Source organism: Glycine max, chromosome 4, assembly GCF_000004515.6.
Source record: "Glycine max cultivar Williams 82 chromosome 4, Glycine_max_v4.0, whole genome shotgun sequence".
NCBI classification, from domain to species: Eukaryota; Viridiplantae; Streptophyta; class Magnoliopsida; order Fabales; family Fabaceae; genus Glycine; species Glycine max.
The window spans coordinates 19,204,926-19,232,408 of NC_016091.4; the positions used below are offsets into that span (position 1 = coordinate 19,204,926).

General features: G+C 33.6%; 1 protein-coding gene across 1 annotated transcript; it reads right to left on the reverse strand.

The window, feature by feature from the left end:
* Window positions 1-2,088: 2,088 nt before the first annotated feature.
* LOC100803111 (protein spotted leaf 11) lies at window positions 2,089-4,154 on the reverse strand. Its single transcript, XM_003523913.4, has one exon. The coding sequence runs from the start codon at window positions 3,752-3,754 to the stop codon at window positions 2,549-2,551; it is 1,206 nt and encodes a 401-aa protein (XP_003523961.2). The 5' UTR covers window positions 3,755-4,154; the 3' UTR covers window positions 2,089-2,548.
* Between the last annotated feature and the right edge of the window lie 23,329 nt (window positions 4,155-27,483).

The following is a 27,483-nucleotide window of genomic DNA, read 5'->3' on the forward strand; positions in this document are numbered from 1 at the left end:
TGTAATTATATGCACTCAATCAAAAGCCTGATGAGAATGGATGATATTTTTAACAACTAGTAACAAAGCTTCTGTTCTTGTCATATTCTTTCTCTTCATGGATATTTTCCTTTAATCCTTTTGAATAATAATCATACATCTCTAGGATTTTCCCGAAGATCAAAAGTATTTGGTCTGCACAGTCATTGCAGTGGGAAGTTAGAGAGATTATTGTTAGGCAACTTTTTGAATTACTTTGGTCAAGCTATTTTCGTTTTTTGTACACTGTAGCTATGTCTAAAATTTTGTTTTGATCTCTCAAACTAGCCTTATGTTTGAGCTCCTAGGTTATATATTGTATTTGTATCTTGCGCTTACAGAACAAAACTCTCAGAAAAATTTCAAAAGGGCCTCTGATTGTAGTCCATGAAATAGAAGAAATAGACATAAAGTTTAAAATAGTATCCTTCAGTACTGTACATTACAATCACACTCCACCATATCAACATAATTGAAAAATAAAAATGAAAGAGCAGTTAGGAGAAGGACAAAGAGGAAACCTCGAATTCATGAAACGCCAATAACTTCTGATGCACAGGGCACAAATCATAATGAACCATCAACCATATAGCTGTTTTGTGAACTACTTTAGCTATTTAAGATGGACATGCATATTGAACAATTTAGGTGCCAAAGCTCATGCACAAGTTAGCAGAATAAGCAGATACCATCAACAAAGTAGAGTGGAATGGAATAAAATGGCATTAATTGTCATTGTTTAGGGTCCTAAAAACAGGATAAAACGAAATGGAACACGATTGAATGTGTTTCATTTCATTTCATTTTATCCAATACTTTCTTTTATTACCACAATTTGGGGATATATAAGATGGAATGGAATCAAGTATAATTCACTGATTACCATTCAGTCCATTTCCCTAAATAGAAACTTAATTGTATCATAAAATAGTCAATGGTATAGTGAATATATTCTATTATATTCCACCCATCATTAGATATCCAACCAAAAAATCAACATGTACATCTCTATTTTATTCTTAATACGAGATTTCAGCCAAAGACTTTCACAGCTCCTCGGACTTTTGATCAGGATTCTTATCACCCAAAGAGTGAGAATTTTGAATTTGTTCTTCATGATACACATTTCTTTCTAGCAAGTATCTATTTCTAGTGAGAAGCAACCAAAACACAGACTACACATCAGCTGGTATAAAACGGACACACTAAAAGCCAGGAAAATCTTCCAAGAAGTATCAGAGACCAAAATTTACTTACATATCACTTCATGTAAATAATGAATCTATGAGAAGGACCATTAAAATTAGTGCTGCAATAACCATAACCCAGCCTTGTGCTTCCCAGCACTCAAATGACCACCACACAACATCATGACAGAAAAAACTTAAAGCATGGAAAAATTATACATACTATAAACTTTCTTCATTAGTTTCAAACACTAACTATTTCACCGTTTCTGTGAGCTAGCTTGAGATTGAGATTAGGCTTGTTGAGGAAGATTGTGCAAATTATTTAAAATGAATAATTTGATGGATGCATGAATAAGATCACATTATATAGAGTAGAGTAAATTACACTCACATCCCTTATGGTTTCTTCAAAATTAACATGATTTCCTTTCCTTTTATTCCCTACAATAACCCTCTGCAGTTGTTTAAAATACATCCCACCGTATACCACATTACATTGTGTTTTTGTTTTCTAAGAAACACATTACATTATGTACCCTGTAAAGAGGATTAATGTTTAGTTAAAATAGAAGATTTATCATGCGAATTTGACAAAAAGCACGGGGAGTATCACGGTAATTTGCTGTACTTATTATTGATTATTGATAAGATGATGGTATATAGTTCTATTTACTCAGTATCCTGCATGAATATACTCATTAGCTTCTCAATGTACAAGACTAGATCAACCACTTGAAGCAGTGATGCACAAGTATTTTAGGGTTAACTATTTTAATTCAAAGCTACACACAACATGAGCAAGGCAAACATAGGTTGCAGTCCAATCAAAGCAATAGAGACAAAAAAAAAAAAAAAAAAACAAAGAAAAGATACACCGGCAAAAGAATAAACAGAACATGTTATTAACTGTCATAGTTTCTATTTGAATGTACAACACAACAAATATTGCCATTTGCTATAACTTAGCTTGATCAACTAGAGTATAGTATAATCAACCAACACCTAGTCATAATTTTATACACGCTACCCCACCTAAAACTGATCCAACTAAAGAATAAAATATATATAAAAAAATTGTGATTTTATCTGTCTCTAGTGCCCCCGAATCCGTTCTCTTTTTACAAGTCATATGTATTTTCTTACGGAACACAAATATGCTGGAATTAGAAAAGATTATTATAAAAATTCTCCGACTGAACACCACATTAGGATTGAGTGAAGCGATATTGCAATTGGAGTTTTTTCTCTTTTATAAGTCACATGTATTTTGTACCAGAAACAAACATGTCCAAACTAGGTAAGACTTAGACCACAAAATTTTCCGTTGATTGCGATAATAGTTACCCACTACAGCTTGAACCCGATTCTGGATCAACGGGATACAAATCTTGAACAACTTCACCACTGCTTCCACCATCAAGCAAAAGCTTAAAAAACGCCACGGCTTTGCTCTTCCCTTTGGGGCTACCGTGTTCCTGCACGTACGCGATCCCATCCAAGCCCCCAACTTTGTCTCTAACCTCCCGAAAAACCCTCTCACTCCCACACCTCACCAAATTCAACAACGCCGCAACAGCATTCTCCTTCGTCCTCAAACTGCAGCTCCCACTCTCCGAACTCAACATCATCGTTAACACCGAAACCCCCGACACCTTCCGAAACGCCTCCTCGCTCTCCTCACAGGCCGCCACCTGCGCGATCACAGCAGTGGCGTCCTCGATTATGCCAGCCCTCCTATTTCCGTCCTTGCCCTTGGCTACGAGAGCGAAGAGCGCAGGAACCGCGCCGAGCCGGATTAGTACAATCCGGCTCGGCGGGTGGAGGGCTACTCCAAAGCATGCCTTGAGGGCATCCTTTATGGACCTCGTCGGGGAATCAGAGTGACTGATTATACCGACGAGGGCCCGGATGATGTCGGGTTTAGAGGTGATTATGGGGCGGAACTCGGAGACGACGGCGAGGAGGCTGTGGAGGGTGGCGGCGGCGGACTGGACGGCGGAGGCAGCGGAGGAGGTGGCGTGGCGGGAGAGGAGGTGGGCGAGGGCGTCCGGGAGGGCGTGGGAGGCGGCGAGGGGGCGACGGTCGGAGATGGAGAGGTTGAGGAGGGTGGCGGCGGCGTGGTCCTGGATGGGGTGGGAGGGGGAGTAGAGGGCGGAGGCGAGGAGAGGGACGGCGCCTGCGGCGGAAATGAGGGGGCGAGCGGCGGGGTCTTCGGCGGAGGTGCGGCGTAGGTGGCGGAGGGCGGCCAGGCGGGTTTGGTCGGAGGAGGAACTGAGGGATGAGACGAGGGTGCGGATTGTTAGAAGCTTGGTGTCCATTGAATGAATGAATTTTTGAGGTTTATAATTTTTAATAATGTTTAATCCATTTGGGGGTTCTGAGAATTGAAGAAGTTGCCTTGTTGGGATTGTTATGTTGCAAATTGCAATTATTTTTGTGGGTTTAATAAGAGTGGAAGTAATGTTGTGGGATTGGAGGGACTGAATAGTGGAAGATAGTGAAAGGAGGAAAACAGTGAAGTCGATATAATAGTGCAGACATGGCATTTAATAAGTGTTTGTGAAGAAGTTGTTGAAAGATAATTGTAGATTGACTTTTAAAAGATTTGATAGTTTGATTAAGTCAGATTCAGATGCGTAAGATTTTAATTTTATCCGAGCAATTCACGAAGTGATATGTTAATTATTCACCCTAGGTGACGTGGTGTTAACGGGGATGAAGGGTTTTTTTACTATTTTTTGGTGTAATTATTTTTTTAGAATTATCAGGATGAATATTTTTTGAAATAATTATGAGAATGGATAAATTGTCAATTGAAGGATGACTTTACATACATTAAAATCGTGCTAGCAAACACGATTTTGCTTTGGTTTTTTTTTTTTTTATGAAGAAATCGTCCACAGGTTGACGATTTTATTTTTTAATTGTTTTTAACGTAAATTACTTGAAGTCATGCTTGCTTTGGTGAGTTCAATTTGATTTTTTTTAATATTAAACCAAAATCATATTTGCAAGTGATTATTTTGGTTTTTATTTAAAAAAAAGTTCATAAATTTATAATGGATTTTTATTTTAGTATAAAGTTATAAATGATTAAGGAATTTTTTAATTTAAAAAATATATAAAAAAATAATATGTTAATAATAAAACGATAAATAAGCGAAATTTAATACAATTTAAACAATGTTAATGATTATGAGAATCAAGATGAAGATAACAATAACAATTATGATAACAATTTTAGTTTTGGTGTCACTAGGAATGATTATGCTCAAAACGATGAAGATGACTTTCATTATGCATGCGTGTCATTTTCATATCGTCGTCAAATGGGTAGACATGTTGATACTATGATGAGAGAAGATAACTCGACATGATCCTATATCAAAAAAAGGACAACTAGACCTATGCGTGGGATATCTTCCCACAAATAAATATTTTTCTTTTAATATATATAACATTATATCTTTATTTATAATATTATGAACAATTTCAAAATGTTTTTGAATTATCCAAATTTATTATTATTATAATTCAAAACAACTTTTATTTGATTTTAATTTAAATTTAAATACCCTAATGCAAAAATTAAAAATAAAATTCATTATAAATTATAAAGGGGGGTAACGGCGATGGGGAAACATTGTCATTTGCGATAAGGAGAAAGAATTTTGCCTTGCATTAGTGGTGAGGACTGTATCATTCATCGTAATTGTAATATAAGCCTTTGTCACGACGAACCACCATTTTAGTAGGAGAGAGTCTCTTGAAGGTGGTTTTTGAGGGTGCCAGAAGAAGGGGGGGTAACGGCGATGGGGAAATAGAGTTAAGGGGAGCAACGTGTAAATGGGAGGAGTGAATTGAGGACAAGCAGTGCTTTTGATGTCATTCAATTTGTCTTCCTACAACCTTGCCAGAGCAGCCACCTGGACGAGTGATAAAGGTTGGAGAGCCTGAACCTTGCAGAGGATCTCAGGCGATAAACCTAAAATGAAGCAACTAAGGAGGAAAAGAGGGAGGAGGGAGACTAACAATCTGGTTAGCCAAACTTTCAAACTCAGAGAAGTATGAGCTGACCATTCCTTGCTACGATAGTTTGAAGAGGGCTCCCTTGGGGTCGTCATAGAATGAGGGTGCAAAACACATCTCTAAGGCCTAGAGAAAATCGAACCATGACGAGATCTGGTCATTGCGAAACATCCACTAGTACCAGCTCAAGGCAGTGCGACAAGGTAGAATGAAGCGACCTGAAGGTGCTTGTCATCAGGGGTGCCATGGAACTCAAAGAACTAAGAAATTTTGAAGACCAAGATATGGCATCTAAACCATCAAACTGTGAGACATCAAGTTTCATACAGGGAGGATGATTCCGGGAATGACGACCAAACGAATCAGTCTTGAGGGAGTTGAGGCGAGAAATGACCTCATCAAGTTTGGAGTGGAGGAAGCTCTAGTTAGCAGTGAGGGCACTCTGGTTTTGGGTGAGAAGAGTGATAGCCTCTTCAAGGCGAGTGAGAGTTTGGGAACGAGTGTTATCAGCCATAGAAGAGAGGCAATGAAAGCACCAAAGATGATAGCTACAGTACCTAAAGGTAAGAATATTCTTCTCCTAAATTTGAGGCCAGGAGACTACCTCCAGAAATGTAGACGGAAAAAAGATTTACTGAATATTATTCTCTGCCTTTTCCATTCATTCTAGCATCCCTTATGACTTACTCTGTATAGGATTAACAAACTCCTAACAACTCTAATCATAATTGGACAACTGGATCACTAAATGACAAAAGGAAAAACATATTGCTCAATTGTAATAGCCTTATAACAGCTTAATGGATGTAATCGTTCTAGCCTTAAGGTCTCCTGGGGATCCTTTTGAGCTTTTCATCATCTGTTGGGCCCTTGGTGCTATCAGAATCCTCATTGAAACTACAAATATGCAACTCTAAATGAGACTCACAATATTCTTTGGGATACCTATATCCTGCAGTGTATCTCAAACAAATTCCCACTTCAATCTATTGTATGGTTTCTCCAATTCTATCTTTATCACCATCCAACCTTTCTAACCACATTACCTCCTTATAGAATGAAAAACTTCTTGATCAATAATGATATTGTCCCCGCTTTGTTAGGAAGCAACGAAATTGGATTGGAAAGGACCAATCAAACTACTCATGGTGGGAGGAAGTCTTTGGGAAATAAGACGGATGATAGCCTTACACTAATAGAAAAATACAGTTTAGCGACTGAAAATATTTAGTTGCTATTAGTTACTAAAATAGTGACTGGAATCTTTTTATCGCTAATTGCGACCGAACTTATAGTTGGTAGTTGACTTGCGTCAACGATCGTATTCCCGACCAAGGAGAAGCGTCACTGAAAATCCCGGTCGCTAGTTCAGTCACGTGCATACATAAATTCAAAAACATTTTCGCGACGGCATTAGCGACCGAAGTGGACTTGAAGTTAGCGACCAAATATAATTTGGTTGCTATGCTGTGCTGATAGCGACCAAAACTATTTCGGTCGCTATTGGACAATTATTTTGAGGCTAGCAACTGAATGTATTTTCTAGAAAAAATAAGAAACTAAATTTTTAATTTATTATAAATCATAATCAATATATATCATTCTTAAATACGTTTTATAATTGAAAATTATTGAAATTAATATATTATAATATTTTTAAATTAACAAATCAATATTTTCATTAATTTGTAAATCATAATAATTATATAATATTTTTAATTATACTTTGGTGATTTATAATAAAATTAAAAGATCAATATTTACATTATTTGATTAAGATAAATAAATCATGGTTATCATTATTCTTTTAATATGTGTTTTATACAAAATAATTTTTTATTTTATATAATTATTTAAAAATTATAATAAATATATACCCTTTATATTATGAAAATATGCAAATCAAATTTTGTGAAATTAAGTATTTTAAAATACTAAGCATAAGTGTAGCACTAATGATTCATTAAGGTTGAATGTGGTATAAGTGAAATTTTATGCATCAATGAAGACCCAATAAGATGCCATGGGTAACTTATGCATTCACTAAAAGTCCAAATTGACTTTAATTTAAGGCCTAATAACAAAAAAAATAGCTTTCCCATATTTTTCTTATTTCATCAAATTGGTATCCCTATTTTTTAACTGTTGACTAACCATTCACTTGTTCAATTTTAAATATTGAGCTAGAAATTTCACCAACGTTTTGTTAAAAAATAAAAACTTAAAAAAAGTTTGAAAAATGACTAAAACCATAGTCCTTGAAGGACGAAACACACTCATTTACACTACATCCAAATACTCATTTGAATGTTTGGTACAAAATATAGTATTAATATAAGTTTTATGCGAAAATAGTTCAAAATTCAAACTTTATTCTTTTTAATTTATTATATTTTTATAGCGATCGAATTAGCAACCGAAATGCATTTATTCTGAAATTAATTATTTACTAGCGACCGAGTTAGCGACTAAACTTTATTTTTATGTATTTTTATAAACTTAGCTGCCGAATTAGCGACTAAAAGTAATTTTTAAAATTTTATTTCGGTGGCTAAAACTTTTAGCGACCGAATTTAACGATTTAGCGACTGAATGTGCCAGTCGCAAAATCATGATTTTTTAGTAGTGTTATACACATTATTACACAACCCAATCGGTCTAAAGTCCTTAACCAAACTCACTTCATCTTTTTTAGGGATCAAAGTAAGGAAAGTTTGGTTAATTTCTTCCACCCTATAGGGATGTTGGAACACTTCCTTTATCAGATCACAAAAATCAGCACCCACTACACTCCAATATTTTTGGAACAAAATCGCTTGAGATCCATTCCACATAATCCTCATTGAAGTTTTAAAGATGCCTCTAGTAGGATGGAAGTCGTGAAGAGCTTCTCCATTACATAGAATCCTCACTGAAGTTGTAGAAATGCAACTCCAAATGAGACTCACGATATTCTCTGGGACACCTATATCTTACAAAGTATCTCAAACAAATTCCCAATTCAATCTATCGTATGCTTTCTCCAATTCTATTTTTATTGTTATCCAACCTTTCTGACCATGTTTACTCCTTATAGAATGAAAGACTTCTTGATCAAAATTAATATCATCTTTGTTTTGCCAAAAAGGAACAAAGTTGGATTGAAGCCAGTCAAACTACTCATGATGGGACGAGTCTATGGGAAATAAGACGAGTGATAGCCTTATACACAACATTACATAACCTAATTGATCTAAAGTCCTTAACCAAACTCACTTCATCTTTTTTAGGGATCAAAGTAAGGAAAGTTTGGTTAATTTCTTCCACCCTGTGGGGATGTTGGGACACTTCCTTTATCATATCACAAAAATCAACACCCACCACACTCTAATATTTCTGGAAGAAATCGCTTGATATCCATTTGGGCCTAGTGCCTTTAGACTCCCCACGTACTTAACAGTTTGATAGATCTCAACTGAGGAAGGAAGCCTATGCAAATTGTTCAAAACATCATGATCAATGCTAGAGAAAGCATTCGAAAGAGGAAAGGAAATATAACCTCCATCATCTTGAAACAAATCTTGTAGATATCAATAACCATATGTTCTAGAGCTTGGGAGTCTGTCACCCAATTGCCACTATCATCCTTTAGAAGATCATACTTATTCTTGCGCATACAAATAGTCATAATACCATGGAAATACATGATGTTTCAATCTCCCAACAAAAGCCATTTTTCCCTTGACTTTTGAAACCAATAAAGCTATTCCTTTGCAAGAACATGTCCATTCTCTCCACACCCTACTATATTCAGCATCAAGAGTAAGGTCATAAGGATTAGATCTTCTTCTATCTAGATAATCTCGTTTCTTTTTCAAAAGATTTTATGCTTATGAATACAACCAAAAACATCCCTATTTCATATCTTTAAATTATTTGAAAAGGACGAGATCTTACTAGACCAGGATGAGACAACATTATCCTTCCCCCATTTTGAAGAGACAAAAGCTAGAAAATACTAGTGCAAAGTCCAAGCTGCCTCAAACCTAAATGCCCGACAGTGCTAGTTTCTTCTCTTCGCTCCTTCCAGTCTTAAAAGAAGCGTCTATGATCAGACTTTAACCAGTTGAGATGAACAACTGTAGCTTCCTGAAAATGAGTGTGCCATCCCAAGTTAACAAGACAACGATCAAGCCTGACTCCAACTCTACCATTCCTCCATGTGATGGAAGTAACCTGAAAACCCATATCAAGAAGATCTCCTTCCTGAATAAGGCTTCAAAACAAGTTCATATCTCTATGACCATGAGACATAATATGGATTGGTTCATATAGGTTTAAGTTAATTTAGATTTGATTTGCATTAATTGGATGAATTTGTGGGTTGGAGATTCGAGTTATTTTTTTTACAAACACTTTTTTTACAAGCAATTGATCTCTGGATAAAATGTTTGTTTTTTTACATACAGGTACTCATCAAATTTGACTTAACTGTTTTTTATTTGTGTTAGATAGAGATAGGAAAAAAAAAGTGCCAACAAGGTCTCAACTCTCAAGTAGAGAACAAAATGGAATAATGGACCAACAAGTTTAAAAAATGAAGTTTTCAGCAAGATGTATGAGGCTGTCAGAAATGAAACCTATAGGCTAGTATTAATTTTATTCCTTAAACTGTAACCTTTGAAATGAATGACGAGAAAATATAAAGAAAGCAACATGAATAATGATTTCTTTTTTAAATAATGTATAGAAAAAAAATTAAAGTTAACTTATTAAAAGTAAGAAATCCAAAATTTGTTTTTTCCTTTTTAATTTAAATTTCAAATTTTCCTTTTATATCTCATTTTATCCCTAATGTTTCAAATGTTGTTGTTTTATTTGGAGTATTTCAAAAAAAGTTCTTGTCCCACATTACTTGATTTTGCTTACCTTCAAATATTTATTTATTTTTTTGTGAAATCTTGATATATATATATATATATATATCAACATGTTTTAAAAACTTTAAACAAGTAACACACTACAAAAAAAATGATATTTCCGACGAAATATTTCCCACGAAATTTTTCGAAGGATTAAATTATGTCAAAAATTTAAAAATTCCAACGAAATTTACCCACAGAAAAATTTTCCATTGAAAAGTATATAATTTAATATCTTTCTGACGGATTTTACCAAAGGAATTCGATCTGTCGGAATTTTAATTTTACCCGAACAAAAGGGCCTCAACCCTAGCCCTCTTCACACTCACGTTTTCGACCTTGTATCCATTGTGCCGTCTTGTGAGCCCACACCTTTGTGCCTCCACTGTGCCTTTGTTGTCGCTCTTCCTCTCTAAGCCCACGCCGTCGTGCCCACTCCCGCCGTAGTGAGGTAATAAGAACAGTTAATTTACGAGCTTGAAGTTTGATCTCCTGTACTTGCAAGTAATTGTCTTCATCAAAACTCTTCTTGAGATCCTTATTGAGATAATTTTTTTCTACATATGGTCATTTTTGGGTTAATACTATGAACCTATTTCTATCTCGTAAGTTCTAATTGCCCATATAAATCATAGATAATAAGAACAATTAATAATACTTATTGTTGTAAGAGAACCACTGGTTTTCACTGGGCTTCTAACTTTTGGGTGGGAGATCTTCTTGCCATATAGTTACTATAATATATGAATAAACAATTTTGAGAGATATATGTTGAATATCTTGCTTTTGATTACCAAGATTTTGTTAATGAAGTAACTAAGGAGAATGCAATAAATAATAATTGAGTATGAAAGAGACCACTCCTGTGAAGCTACTGAAGTGAGGACAAGCTACTTTGAGTGGAGAAGGGAATGAAATAGAAATGCAAAATTGATTTTGTTTTGTCATTGTTAGTTTAGAAGATAAAAAAAATTGATTTATAAGGTCTATTAGATGTGTAAATAATAGAAGGGAAATAGTCAATCTTATAAAATCATCATTTTGTTCATTGCATAAAATAATATAATAAAAAAAATTTGGTCCCATGCAAGCTGTCATATTTTCTAGTTTATTCTCTGCCATGTCCTTGTTTGTCTTGACAGATTGGAATACGAGGTCTCCTAAATGCATTTCCTCCTAATATCTTTATTTATCTGGTCTTTTTTGCTAATAAACAGAAGGAAGGATAGGGCTCTTCTTCAGTGAGCAATGGGTGTATCTATCATACTTTATTTTAAGGATGAATACATCTCTACTTATTTACTTTTAGAGAGATTTTTTCCCTTGAGAAAGCATGTAATCTCTCAATTATTTCTCATTCTTCTCTTTAAAATCTGTCCAACTCAAATGAGTCTGTTTTCAAGCCTTGTGACAATGACAGCTGGCCAAGTGACTGGTGGTAGTGATAGACTGTTTTAGCTTTCTGTTCCCATGTTTTTGTCTTATCCTTATACTGCTTTTATCTTTGTCTAGTTGCTTTGGCATGGCTATCATTTTCAAGTTATAATTTTTTTGTTGAGCGCCTTTCTAATTGTTCTTGATTGTCTAATTGATTGATGGAGATAGGGCACCCTTTTTTATTCTGGTGCGTACGGTGAACCAAGTTTCATCAGCCAGAAGCTCCCCATCATAATGCACCCAAAAGCACGGCGGCGTGGGTATGAGTTTAAGTTGTAGATTTAAGTTACATTTACTTTGTTTGTATATATAGTTTAATTTGGCATATATAGCATGAGTTTTTTGACAATATCATGCGACCGTTGAGGAAGAATTGAGAAAAGGAAAAAAAAGGATGAAAAAAAGAAAAAAAAAAGTCTCTATCATCTTTGTCTTCCTTCGTCATTAGTGTTGATCTTAGATTTAGTCTTCACCATGGTAGAGGGTGCTTTTTTATGGATTGTGTGGTCCATTAGGTATTTTGTTATGCCATTGACTTAGAAAGCATACTGGGGGTAAAGGTCTTTATGGGAAAGCATGTTGCTCTTGTTAGAATTAATGTCTCATGTGAGAGGGATGTGACTTATGTAGGGACTAATAAGTAAATGATTAACGATTAAGGGCTAAGTTATGATTGGACTTAATATGAGAAGTTTCTAGAGCTAACTGTTACTTGATGGGAGTAGTGGTTATAAAAGGGGTTTAATACCCACTAACGTGAAATAAGGTCTCATTCCTGACCAGAAAAGTGTTCTCTATCACCCATAGCCATCACGAACAGAGAGAGACATAAAAGAAAGACCTAAGGAAGTGAAATTTTATTTCTCTCTTCTTTCAAGGAAATCAAAGTGCACCAGAGAGAACTTCCTATGGAGAAAGGTACACATCATTATCTATTGTTTATTGATTGTTTGTGAGAATCATAGGTTTCAAGATTCTGTTGTTTCCTATAATTGATAGTCTAGGAAACCCCTTAAAATTTTACATGTGGTATCAGAGCATGTGTTATGAAATTTATGATTCTCCAAGAATGATTGAATTTCTCTCAATTATGTATAAACCTTAATTATGAAATTTAGGAATTTTAATTTCTATTACATGTATTTTCAATTACATGTTTCCATAGTATGTTTTTGGCATTAATTATGTTTTTCCGTTGTAAAGTATGAAATTTTGTATGAAAGGAATATTATACAAAACTTCAAAGAGAAAGCTTCAGCTGCTAATTTTATTTTTAATGGAGGAAGCTGCCTTTCCATTAACGTTATTTATATATTAAATTTGGATAAAGATTTTATATTTATCCTTTTGTACTATCAAATTTAGTTCCATGGTAATGGTGTCTGGTATTGATATTTTTATCATATAATATGAGAAAGCCATATAATGTGAGAAAGCCACATTACTGTGAGCGTAAGTTTCAACTTTTTGAAAAGCGCTAGCACGTATGTTACGTTCATTCCAGGGTATAAATATTATGTAAATTTGGAAAAAGCCATTGTGGCTGCCAGTATCTATTTATAATGGAGAAAGAAAGTGTGAGTTGCAATTCCAATTCATGGAAAAGTTGCGGCTGCTACACGTAGGTTTCCTGGTATAGGTGAAGGAATTTTGAAATTGCTATTTGCAACCCATTTTGCTATTTTCAGTCCCACTTGCCTTTTTTCCGGAAATTATTATTAAACGTGATTAAAGAATTTAAATTTTATACCCTGTAATTAAATTAACGTGAATGCTTTGAAATTATTGGTAGCAGTAAATATATGTATATGCTACATATTTGCTTGAACGTGTTTGAATGCAAAAACACAAATAAATACAAATATTATTTTATGGTCTGAAATGAAATTAATAGAATGGCTATGAATTGTTAATAGCAATAAGTATGTGCAGGCCATATATATTTGGTTGGAATTAAATGTATGTTGAATTTGTTAGTCACCAAAGTGGCAAAATTTGTAAGGTTATTTAATTCCAAATTAATTATTATTTCAATTATAATTGGTTGGAATTAAATGTATGTTGAATTTGTTAGTCACCAAAGTGGCCAAATTTGTAAGGTTATTTAATTCCAAATTAATGATTATTTCTATTATATTTGGTTGGAATTAAATGTATGTTGAATTTGTTAGTCACCAAAGTGACCAAATTTGTAAGGTTATTTAATTCCAAATTAATGATTATTTTGATTACTCGTAGAATAATGGATGCTAAATTATATGGTTATTGGTTTATGGGTAATTGAAATTCATTGTTATAAGGCATTTATGGATCGCCCAAAGGTTGATTAGTTGTTCTTATAATTAATGAATATAATTGTAGGCGATTTGTGTGTATCATTAGTTTTATTTATATGCCCAAAGGAAATAGATACTACTAATTGGTGCATATTTAATTGCCAAATAATGTTAAAATTTTATTAGCATCATTATGTTTGTATGTTGTGTGTTGGTGCATCACCCAAAGGAGAACATCAATATACATTGACCGTTATTTGAATGAATCATATGTATGACATGTATTTTATGTCTAAAAACACTTATGTGAATTTTATTATGTAATACATGTTTTGAATTCATTGGATTCTTATGTATCATCTATGCCAATTTTAATGGGCTTAACTTCTCTGACAGAAATGAGCAAGTCCAATTTCACCTTAGTGTTTTGGATCATGATCTTGCTATGTTGGAAGAGAAGTTTGTTACTATTATTGATGCTAGTAGCAATGAAGAGAAACCCACTATAAAGATTGGGAAAGATCAGACAGACTCAGCCTAATGTAAATGAGAATGACTGTTGCAAACAGTATTAAGATAACTCTCCCTAAAATCGAAAGTTCTAAAAAGTTTATGTGATTAGTGGGAGAGCGCTCTCAAACAGATGATAAGTTTGTTGCTAGGACATTAATGAGTACATTGACCACTATGAAGTTTGATGGTTCACCTACTATGTATGAACATGTCATTGAGATGACAAACATTGCAGCAAGACTTAAGACCTTGAGAATATAATGGTTGTGAATGAGAACTTTCTTGTTCAGTTTATTCTAAACTCATTATCGTCTGAGTTTGGCCCATTCTAAATGAGCTATAATACCATGAAAGATAAATGGAATGTGCATGAATTGCACAGTATGTTAGTTCAGGAAGAAACGAGGCTTAAGAATCAAGGAAGTCACTTAATCCATTATGTTATAAGCCACCAAGGGAATCAATGAGCTGGAAAGAAATTTATGAAGAAGCATGATAAAGGCAGAAGGTAATTAAAGATCAATACTCTTTGCAAATCTAGAGGAAGATATAAAAGGGAAATAATTGTCAATTTTGTAGGAAATCAGGACATTTCCAGAAGGATTACCTAAAGTGCAAGTCTTGGTTCGAAAAGAAAAGTGAGCTTAATGCTCATGTATGTTTTGAATCAAACTTAACTGAAGTTTCCCATGATACATGATGGATTAATTCTGGATGTATGACTCATGTTTCTAACGCTATGCAGAGATTACTTACCATCCAAACCATTAGCCCAAATGAGAAGTTCGTCTTCATGGGGAATAAAGTGAAAGCTCCAGTGTAAGTAGTTGAGACTTATTATTTAAAACTCGACACTGGACATCATTTAGATTTACTGGAAACTCTTTACGTACCTAGTTTATCTAGGAATTTAGTTTCATTATCTAAACTTGATGTTATTGCATACTCTTTTAATTTTGGTAGTGAATGTTTCAATTTATTTAAGCATAATCATCTCATTGGTACTAGTATTCTTGTGATGGTTTATATAAATTGGAAATGGACAGTTTGTATGCTAAAACTGTTTTAACTCTGCATCATAATGTTGGCACTAAACGTAGTTTAGTGAATGAACGATCTGCTTTCTTGTGGCATAAACCTTTAGGTCATATTTCTAGAGAAAGGATGAAAAGATTAATAAAGAATGAAAATTTTTCCTTATCTACATTTTACGGATCTAAATATTTGTGTGGGTTGTATTAAGGGAAAACAAACAAAACATACAAAGAAAGGAGCTACAAGAAGCACTTAACTTCTTGAAATTGTGCATACTGATATTTGTGAACCTTTTGATGTTAGTTATTTCAGAAAGGAAGGATACTTTATCACCATTATTGATGATTATTCACGTTATGGTTATGTCTACTTACTGCCTGAGATTTCTCAGGCAATGGATGCCTTAGAAATCTACTAGAATAAAGTAAAAAGACAATTAGACATAAATGTGAAAATTATTAGATATGATAGAGGTGGCGAGTATTACGGAAGATATGATGAAACTGGGCAACACCCAGGTATATTTGCTAAGCTTCTTCAGAAACGTAACATTTGTGCGCATTTTGAATGATTACGTAACATTCGTGTGACATCCTGGAAATTTCTACTCGGGATTTTGTAAACGATACATTTTGAATGATTATATATAAATACTATTTTGTGTGTATATATATATATATATATATATATATATATATACTTCTGGTAGAAGTAGGTATATTGGGGGAAAGATACGCGGGTTAGGCTGATTAACGAAGAGAAATCCATAACTAGATAGTTATAGATTAATTCTCAATTAATTAGTCTAAAAATTATCGTTTTGCGTGCAACTTAAAATTTAACAAAACCAACCTCTGAACCACGCTCGGGGTTTCATTCTGAGCGTTTTGATATATATATATATATATATATATATATATATATATATATATATATATATATTGCTTACTTTCGAAAACTGGCCCCGACGGGTACAGAGAAACGTGAGGGACTGGAACCAAAAAAACAGCACGTAAATTGAGGCAGGATTTTAGCATTTCAAAAGGTCAGATTTTTTCTCTTCTTGTGGTTGAGTATGAGTCACATCAAGAGAAAAAGTGGGCCCCTTTTTGCTCCACTCAAAAGAAGACATGTGGCACAACTTTTTTAAAAAAAAGAGAAAAGCCTTTTCTTAAAACACAAAGCCACATTCTCTCTCTCCTCACTCACTCAGCCAAAAAAAAAAAGAGGTTCAGAAGCTTTTCTCCCCCTCTCTCTCACGTTGCTATTCTCTTCTTCTTCCTCACCATTGAAGCTCCATCAAAGCTCCAACCTTTGCACACCATTTCTGCTACAAATCGCGAAAGGAAGCCATTTTCGGAGTCGTGAAGGACACCTCTACATTGTGGGACTTCAAATTTCAGGTTTAGGTAGACTTCTTCTCACATAAATTTTCATGGGTATTGGGTTTTGGGAGATATGATGGGTAGTTTTACTAGGTTTATGCCTTATGGTAGTTATTTGTGAAGAAATTTGTTGAAAGCATGCTAAACTTGTCATGTTTGGTGTGAGTCAAGCTTACACATTCTGTTTTAGGGTTTTATGATGATGCTTTGTGATGTTTGTGTGCTGAAATTGCTGATGGAAAATTGATAGAGATGAAGGGTAGAGTTAACCTAGGGTTAAAAAGTGAGAATGTAGTGATATGAGTGGAAAAATGTGAGGCTTTGAGGGTTTGAAAAGCTAAATCTGGATTTAGTGGTAATTGGAGGTTAAAGTGAGTTAATCCTAATTTAAAATATCATTTAGGAGTTATGGGAAAGCTGGGGCTGAGGAAATGAGGAAAATGAGTGACCAAAGTGAAAACAAGAGCCATTTCTAGGGTAAATTTGGTGTTGAGGGGTCAAATGTTGATTCGGGGGAGTTTTAGTTGTAAAACCAGTTTGAGCAAGTTTAGATTAATGTTATAGACTTGTGTGAGATGAGAGTTTTCTCCAAAATTACCCCATTCTCATTTTCACTTCTCAAACCTTGAAAATCCACTAAATTGAGGGGTTTTAGATACCTAGATTTTGAGTTGCTTTGGTTTGAAGCTTGTCTTTGGTTTAGATGTGATTTATACATGATTTAGGACCTGTAGGATCTAATTTGGGAAAAATTGGATGAAGGCAAGAGTGATTTCGAAAATCTGCACTATTATGCAGAATTTCGTTGTTGAAATGTGCAGCAGAATTTTGTGCTTGTGCAGAAAATGCTTATGCATGGCTGGTTGTGGAAAGGGTTGTACATATTGGGTTCTGGACGTTTTCTAGCAGATCCCAATGGTCAAAATGTAGACTTATGTACTAGGGACCTCCAGTAAAATTTTAGATTCAATCCAACGGTTAGCGAATCGAAACGAAGAGCATGTTACTGGGGTATTTGAGTGAAGAAAACTGTGGTATTTGAATGTGTTTTGGGTAGAGTTTTATGCCTCTGCCATGTTTTCTTGGTTTTGGATAGTTCATGATGTTTGGATGTTGTGGAAGCTTGGAGGAATTGATGGGGACCCGGTGTTGAGAGGAACGAGGATAAGGGCTACGTGGGAGTACGTGAGCTCAGTTGAAGGTGGGCAACTGGGGATGGTGGATTTATGTGTGATTTGTGGATGTGGAGAGTCGACTTGCACCATCGCCCAATCGCTACCTAGTACCACATATGACGGGTACCCCATAATCCTACAAGCTTGAAGTGAGAAAGTGTGGAAGAGTCAGTCTTCCTACTTTTATTCGTTGACCACAGAGTGGTACCTGGAGATATGTCGCGGGGGTCAGGAGACCTTGGGGACGTCAGGTGGGGTGCTTTTGCCCAAAACCAAGCTTGACCAATCCCGACCCAACCCGGGCATAGTCAGTCAGTGAGAACCTGTGACGTACCTAAACAGGCGAGCTCCTGGCAATCAACCGATAAAAGAACAAAGACCACAAAGTAAGAAGGCTTGTGTGGTGGCTGGCCAGCTATGAATCTTGAGTGATATTTGGAATATGGCCTCTGGTAATCGATTACCAAGGGTGTGTAATCGATTACAAGGCTTAAAAATGAAGACAAGAAGTTAAGATGGCCTCTGGTAATCGATTACCAAAGGTGTGTAATCAATTACCAGGCCTAAAAATGGGGTTAGGAAGTTGAGATGGCCTCTGGTAATCGATTACCAAGGGGTGTAATCGATTACCAGGCTTAGAAATAGAGACAATATGTTGAGGAGGCCTCTGGTAATCGATTACCAATACTGTGTAATCGATTACACAGAGTAACAGGTCACTGGTAATCGATTACCAGTTATGTGTAATCGATTACACAGTGCATATTGCAGGTTTCCATGTTCTAAAGCTGTGTAACTCGAGTTTGGCCTCTGGTAATCGATTACCAAGGCTGTGTAATCGATTACCAGAGATGAAAAGCCTTGAGGCACACCTTTTAATTGCATGTAGTGGTTATGGGACGCATTGTGTTGCTACCGTAGTTAGATCTCTCGTGAAAGAGTCTACCCCCTTTCTTTTATTTCTTGTAGATCGCGATGGCAGCGCAATTAATCCATGACCGAGTGGAGATGGAGTGCCTAGAGGGAGTTTGGGAGACCCTTGAAGGCAATGCAAGGTGCCGATTCTGGGGCACGATTCGATTCACGGCTACTTCATTGGTACATCCAGAGGAACCAGCACCAGCACGCACGCTTCAGCGCACTGTGGAGTGGATATTACCTACACCTACTCCATATCGACTAGTGGAGCCAGTCCAAGTGATAGAGGTGATGTCATCTGAGGAAGACCCTGAGGAGGACCCAGAGGAGCTACCTCCTGAGCCTGCTGTGGATGCTCTCGACTTTCTAGAGGGTGATGAGGACGTCATGTCGGCATCTGAGGCAGACTCTACAGAGGAGAGCGGTCCTGAGGGAATAGCGACTAGTGGAGGTTCTTCATCATAGCAGACGGATCATTAGACTAGGTTTATATACTTTTTGGGGGTGGGTGTATCTAGTACAGACAGTTAGGTTTACTCTTTTGGTTTTTGTATGGATAGACCCATTGTATAGGAATTTGATGATTGTATACATGTGGCTGAAGCCACCACAGTGGATACCTTTGCTCTGGATGTCACTATGTATTTTGCAAAACTCCCATATTTTGGACAGCTTTAGATGATGAATGTACTTATGTTTAATCTTGTTATTTGAAAAGAATGTGTTAACAAACTTTATTTACAAGAGAGTTTACCGATCGTATTTTATTTTATTATTTTACACGTGACGACCTAAAATGATGGCTGGTACACTTTTATTTTTGAAAGAGCAAAATATTTTAGAGGTTATGCGTGATCAGAAAGAAATGACTCCGAATAGAGTTGTGAACTGGCCATTCAGGACTCTATAGTGATGATTTTCCTTCTGAACTTAATTACTGGGAAAAAGAGAAAGAAACGAAAAAGAAAAAAAAATTCCCATGGTTTTTGTTATTTAAATCATTACTATTAAACCAGTTATTATTTAGGGACGCCACATTTATGATTACCTTATGTTTGCATGCATGTTTGTGTTAGAGTAATGTTAACAAGTTTTGTCTTGAATGAAGACATTATGTTGGACCAATTATGTACTCCTAACTAATGGTCATATTAAGGAAAAGACTAATTTGTAGTACATGGAAGGGACTATGTCGATTAGATGATGTACAACCGTCATGACTCGAATTGGTTCATATTCTTAATCATGAAATTATGATGTACCCAATGTATAGAACAATTTAGTCAATTTTTAATGTGCATTATGTTAGTTAATCTATTTATTTATTTAGTCCATAATGTTTATTAATGTCACATGAGCCAAGTGGGAGAATGTTAGAATTAATGTCTCATGTGAGAGACATGTGACTTATGTAGGGACTAATAAGTAAATGATTAACGATTAAGGGCTAAATTATAATTGGGCTTAATATGAGAAGTTTCTAGAGCTAATTGTTACTTGATGGGAGTAGTGGTTATAAAAGGGGCTTAATACCTACTAACGTGAAATAAGGTCTCATTCCTGATCAGAAAAGTATTCTCTCTCTCTCATAGCCATTAGGAACAGAGAGAGACAGAAAAGAAATGCCTAAGGAAGTGAAATTTTATTTTTCTTCTCTTTCAAGAAAATCAAAGTACACCAGAGAGAACTTCCTATGGAGAAAGGTACACATCATCATCTATTTTTTATTGATTGTTTGTAAGAATCATAGGTTTCAAGATCCTGTTGTTTCCTATAATTGATAGTCTAGGAAACCCCTTAAAATTTTACATGGCTATCATTAACAAGTTATAATTTTTTTGTTGAGCACCTTTCTAATTGTACTTGATTGTCTGATTGATTGATGGAGAAAGGGCACCCTTTTTGATTCTGGTGCGTATGGTGAACTAAGTTTCATCAGCCAGAAGCTCCCCATCATAATGCACCCAAAAGCACGACGGCGTGGGTATGAGTTTAAGTTGTAGATTTAAGTTACATTTACTTTGTTTGTATATATAGTTTAATTTGGCATATATGGTATGAGTTTTTTGACAATATCACGCGACCGTTTAGGAAGAATTGAGAAAAGGAAAAAAAAGGATGAAAAAAAGAAAAAAAGTCTCTGTCATCTTTGTCTTCCTTTGTCATTAGTGTTGATCTTAGATTTAGTCTTCGCCATGGCAGAGGGTGCTTTTTTATGGATTGTGTGGTCCATTAGGTATTTTGTTATGCCATTGACTTAGAAAGCATACTGGGAGTAAAGGTCTTTATGGGAAAGCATGTTGCTCTTGTTATGTGTTCTTTTAATTTGAGTTGAATAAATTCTGTGCAAAGCTTCCTGAGAGACTTTCAGATAGATGTTGTTGTGGTTGAATCCTGTTGATACCATTTTTTTTCTTACTTGATTTAATTGAATAGTCTATAGTTCATACTCTCGCTTGATCTTCAATTTATACATCCTTGGGAATCCATGATGTCAATCGCCCATGAACTATTGGTAGTACTGCATCAATTTCCTACTTGTTCAGGTTTTGGCTGGTGAAAGTAACTAATATGCAACCCCAATAATCTTATAAGTCAGGTAGGTGAGGTGGTTGGTGGTTAGCATTTTAGGCTAAATTTTCAGTTGATAAATTGTATTTTTTACTTTTTTTAAAGAATAGATAGACAAATTTTTACTTTAAAAAAAAAATTGATGTGTTGGTGGATAAAATCATGAACTATTGATAGTACTGCATCCTCTGTTAATGTATACCTTGACTGAAATTCCAGACAAACTGAAAAGGATCATGGACAAGAACCTGAAGGTTAGTAAATTTGGCTTGTTAATGAGCTTAACAATTTTTTTAGTGGATAAAATCACTATAAACCAGAATTTTGTTGTTGATTAAGAAGTTTATCTTGGAATTACTTTGTGTGTTTTTTTGGTTATTCAATCGAAAAGGGCTGATAGAAAAATTTGTAGAACAAATTGTTGTGTAGGTGATATCTGGATGATTTAGAATGTTATTGTAGGTGATACCCTTCATATGGATATATGATTTAAAAAAAAAAAATGTAGTGTGAGAATTCGAGATTTTATTTGACAATGGTGATGTTGTTTTTTATGCTATAATTCTGAGTGTACCCAATCATTCGTCCAAACTTCACTCCCTCAGTTATATTTGCTGTAAATTTGGATATAAACATTGAAGATAATGAGAACTAGAAAATGACAAGTACTGCAAATAATAAGTAACAAGTTGGCAAAGAAGCAAACTGAATTGACAAGCAAAGTACTTAAATTTCTACTATCATTTTTTGAGGAATGAGGAGAATTAGCAATTACTTAAAGGTTCATTACCATTTTATAATATAGTAGTATTAACTTTTCTTCTTACTTTTATTCATGACATATAACTGTAAGTGGTGCAACATCTTGTTTCTTTCTTTTAAGCTTGTGAGATATGTTACTGCTTTACTAGTATGTTTTTAAGGACTCTACTTAAGCTGACGTATACTATGCTATGGATTTCTCTGCTAGCTTATCAGTTAATAATGTGTGTTCCAATCTTGTAATTTCTTATAGGCAATCATTCTAGCAAGAACCTAAAAAGTTTGTGAATAGAATTTATTACGTACCTTCTCTTTTAATCATAATAATTTTATTCTTTGGAAAAATTGTATTTGTAGTTGTATATATTGTTTGGGGATAATATATAACTATGATAGGAAAGTAGTTAGTAATTAATTAAGATAGAAAAAAACAGAATTCTAAAACATTATGTAAAAAATATATAAATAATATAATTGTGTTTGTTTATGATAGGATAGAGACATCTCAGTAATCATGGGGAATTTTCAACAGATTTTTCATCAGAAATTGATGACAGATTTTTCGGTGAAAAATAATCATGAAAAATGTTCAGTCGAAAATTTTTTACAGATTATTTCGACGAATTTTTGGTCTGAAATTTCCGACGGAAACAAAAAATTCATCGGTTAAAATTTTCTATGACCATTTTTCCAATAAATTTTAGTCCGTTGGAAATTCTTAATTAATGACGGATTTTGAACATTTCTAACGGATTTTGGCCATCGAAAAAAAAAAAATTTCTAGTAACATGTTTTTTTGTGAAATCTTCATGGAATTTTATTTTCAAATATTAAATATTAATTTTGAATATGAAGCTAATCTAAAAATCAATGTTTATATGACAATTGTTTATGATTTGGTATTCAAAGTTCTAATGTTTAGATTATTATTCGCTTTTTATTTAGATTAATATTTATTTTTAATTAACATTAATATACAATTTTAATTTGTACACTCACTTAATTGTTTTATTTTTCTTCCATTTTTCAAAATTCATGTTTTTTTTTCTCACTTCTCCTTTTGTAGAATTTGGTGCACCTTGGTTACTACTAATAATTTTGCAATTTGTCAATTTTGTTACCTTGATATTTATTTGGGAAGAAACTATTATATCTTGAGTATTTTTGCTTATCACGCATCCTTGAGGATATGTCTCAAGCTTAGTTTTGAGTTCTTGTTTGATAGTTCCTGATTTTTCAGCTAAAAATACTACGATATCAAGGATTTATGGTTGAATATATGAATGTCAAACCCTACATTCCAAAACCGTCTACTTCTCACGCATAGATGTCTCAAAAATCGTTCTCTTTGTTGTCCAAAACGGCCAAAACTTTTGAAGATGGTAGGAACACATCTACATGGTTTTGGACAAGCATGGAGTTGCATTCACTCTTGCATAACTAGAGCCAGACCCTTTTGCAAATCCTAAACAAATAGACGAGTGGACCTATGCCAACAAGGTTGTCGACAAATTGCAATTAGTCTGACAAAGTAGTTTTACTTTAGGTTAATGTACGATACTGTTCACGAATGCATGTTAAAAGTTATATATGTAACTAAATGTTGGCTTTAATCACCACTTTAGAGTTTAGGTTGATCTCATAATTAAGTTAAAGTAATTTCTGATATGGATTGGGCTTCAAGCCTAGTCCAATTAAAACATGAAGTTTTACAAGTAAAAACACAAATTATACCCATCATTTACTTAATTAGGTTTATTTATTTTAATAAAAGATTTAAACTTGATTATAAAAATTATGATTAAATTCATATTTTATAAACTTGATATAAAATTCCATGATTAGATGAGTTATGTATATATAAAATGATAAGAATATTATTTTTGTGTTCAAATATTCCGTTACTCTTTATCCTTTAATTTTTGTCTCGTCTTGTAACATAGAAATATGCCTGAAATAATTAGTTAATAAGAATAAAATAAAAAATTTAGTAACATTTTTAAGGGAAAAAAATCAAGCTATAATAAGCTAAACAAACTGAACTCAAACTTCAAGCTTTTAAGTGAATAAAGTCCAAGTTTTAAATTTAAACTATTTAAAAGAAAAAAAAACTTATGGAACAAAAAGAATATAAATGTTTGAATTCGTATTTTTCCCGAAGACAAACATGAGTTATATGTTCAATTTGACTAGACCTTTTACAAGTTACCCCAACTTGCCAATTGCCCGGTTAATTCCTAGCTAGGTTTTACCGGTTCTCATTTTCCTTTTTGTACTTCAGCATAGATGGTTGGCCTTTTCAAACTCACTCAAGAGCACACAAGAAAGTAGAATGAAACTGCTTTTTGCTTGTTTCTTTCGGTTTGAACCCAACAAGAATAGGGATGGCAATAAAAATCAAATCCGCGAATATCTATCCGATGACATCTCCAGTTTGACTGCAAAAATTTATTTTGAGTGTGGTCGGAGTTGAATTTTCCCTGACTTGGAGAAATGGGGTGGGATCAAATATGTCGCGTCTCGCCCCGGATCCTGTGCCTATCATGTTACATATATTTTTATAATTATTAATAATGTAATTATATATTTATATATAATTTTATTATTATATATATTATATATAATTATTAATTATATATTTATTTCATATTTTGTTTTTTATAATTATTAAAAAAATATAATAATTATTTTAATAGTTAAATAAATAATGTTATAATTATAATACTAATTATAAAAAAATTAAAAATTCTACATTTAACAAAATATAATATAATTTTTAAATATTTTATTATTATTTATTCTTTATTAAATTATATATATATATATATTGATTGAATTAAAATATAATTAATAACTTAATTTATTATTTATTTAAAGTATATGATAAAATATTATTTTTTTAAAATGTGAGATGAATTGGGTTTTTCCAAACCCAATAAAACTTCAATCAAGATGAGATTGAATTTCGTTTTTTCATTCCCATCTTCTATAACCCAAACTTAAAATAGACAAACCCGCCCGTCCCATCCGTTGCAATCCTAAGTCAAGAACAATATTAATGATTACTTCGTTTGAATTGTGTGAAATTACATGAAAGAGAATGAATGTCTTGACTCCTTGACAATAGTGTCTTTGCTTATTGTCTAGGTCAAACGCTAATCCAGGAAAATGATAAAGTGTTACAGCAATTTTGATTTACTATAGCATACCTCGATCTGTAGTCTTAGATGAGTTATTTTGCGGGTGCAATGCTCAAATTCTGTTATTGATTATAGGATTAATTAGCCTTTGTCTCTCTATAATTGAAACATTTTTTTTTAGTTTTTATATTTTAAGTATCTCATTTTGTTTCATATGATTGTAATTTTTTTGACTTTTTTTTCCTCTTTATCTATAGTCACCTAACGCAGAAATAATCATCTTTTAAAACTACTACAAAATTAAAACTGATATTAAATTTATAGTGCAGACATCTGAAAGGTCCCCTTAAAAATCGGTTCATAAGGAGGTGGTCTTTCCAGCTATATAAGCATTTATCAAGTTTGTTAAACATCGAATGTGAGACTATTCTCAACAGTATAAAATTACTAAAGAAATTTTGGGATAAATTAAAAATAAGGCTTTGTTGTGGTTATTTGTCCACCATGGTTAGGGCAAAGTCATGCATAACGACTTTCATGAAAGAGTTGAAAGTCTTGTTGGCCTTGGGATGGATCCTGTATGGTGAGTTTCCTTTTTTTTTTTTGTACAGCTTTAAATTGTTGGTTCCAGTTTTGTAGTGATTTCAAAGAAAAACTGCATTACGAAACTTTAGACTAAAAGGAGCAAAAAGAGTTTGTAATCATAGAGACTAAAATAAGATATTTTAAATTATAGGAATTAAAATAAAAAATTGTTGGATTGTTCTTTTCAGATCTTATGTAATTAAAAATTGACGAATTTTTTAAATAACAATTATGATAATCTTAAAATTAAAAAAAAAAACACTCTATAAGGGAGCATGTGTATTAATTGATATAAGATTATTTATATATAGTTAAGGATCTTGGATTGAAGTTAAGTATGTAACTGCAATAAATACAACATATTAGAATATTAGAAGAGAGAACTGATCGCTTGTCTTGAGTATAATTATCAGGATACCATTAGTTTCAAACATAAAAAAAAATAGAAAAAATCAATTCTAAATATTGATTTATTTAGTTTGACCCGTTAAACTTATTGTAATTAACCAGGAGATAAGGGGAGAAAAAGAGAAATCTCAAGCGAAATTTTTTTAGGGATGAGAGTGTAGTCCATGTTTGCTTCAGAAAAGAGAATTTAAATAAAATCTAATGTTTGTGAGAGAGTAGAGTTCTCACAAGCTACTTAATAACTATTATATAAAGGATTTTTTTTTAAAAAAATATTGTAGGTTTTTATGAATTTTTTTATTTAATTTATATGATACCCTTAATTTAGATTTCTTAAATTTTTAGAATATTTCTTAATGATAAACATAAATAAAATAGATTCCTATCTTTATCCAAACGAACTAAAATACTCAAAGGAGCATTATCAACGAACTTACCAAAACAAATCCAGTTTGGTCATACGCAATTAAAGACAAACCTTCTTGGTTTTTCCTCTTATTCCATGACTTTACATAGACCAATTATACTCTTGAACAACATAATTAGTGGGGATGACTTTTATTCCAAGACTTTTTAGCTAGGGCTAAGAGAGCTGACCTGATTGGACAATTTGCAACACTTTAGAAGGTTGATTTATATATTGGAGAATTAAAAACTATTCCCTTCACCAAAGTGGACCTATATATTTTCTTCTCTTGCAAATTAAAAAGCTAGTGGGATGAAGCAGTGGGGTGCTTTCTTTGAAAAAAATGAAGACATCCCGGGAAGGAAAATTATCCTCTACATTAAGGCTCAGAAAGCATATTGGTATACATATAAACAAGAACAACTTTATTTTGCGATTTGCTCCAATTATGTAGGTCACTTAATGCTTAATATACCTTGCAATATCATATTGAAGTTAATTTCATCGAAAATAAATAAAATCTTATTGAGACTAAAATATTTAACAGCTCTTAAATTATTTTTAATTTGATTAGCCCTGTTGTGACTCAACAGTACGTACGTCAACACTGCTGAGGAACGTTGATCGTGTCTTTTTAATTGTATGAGTATCTATTCGTCAACCTTGCTATCGTCAAAGCTAACCAATGTCAACAATTTTTCTTAAAGCTGCTTCTGTCCTCGAAGTAAATTTTA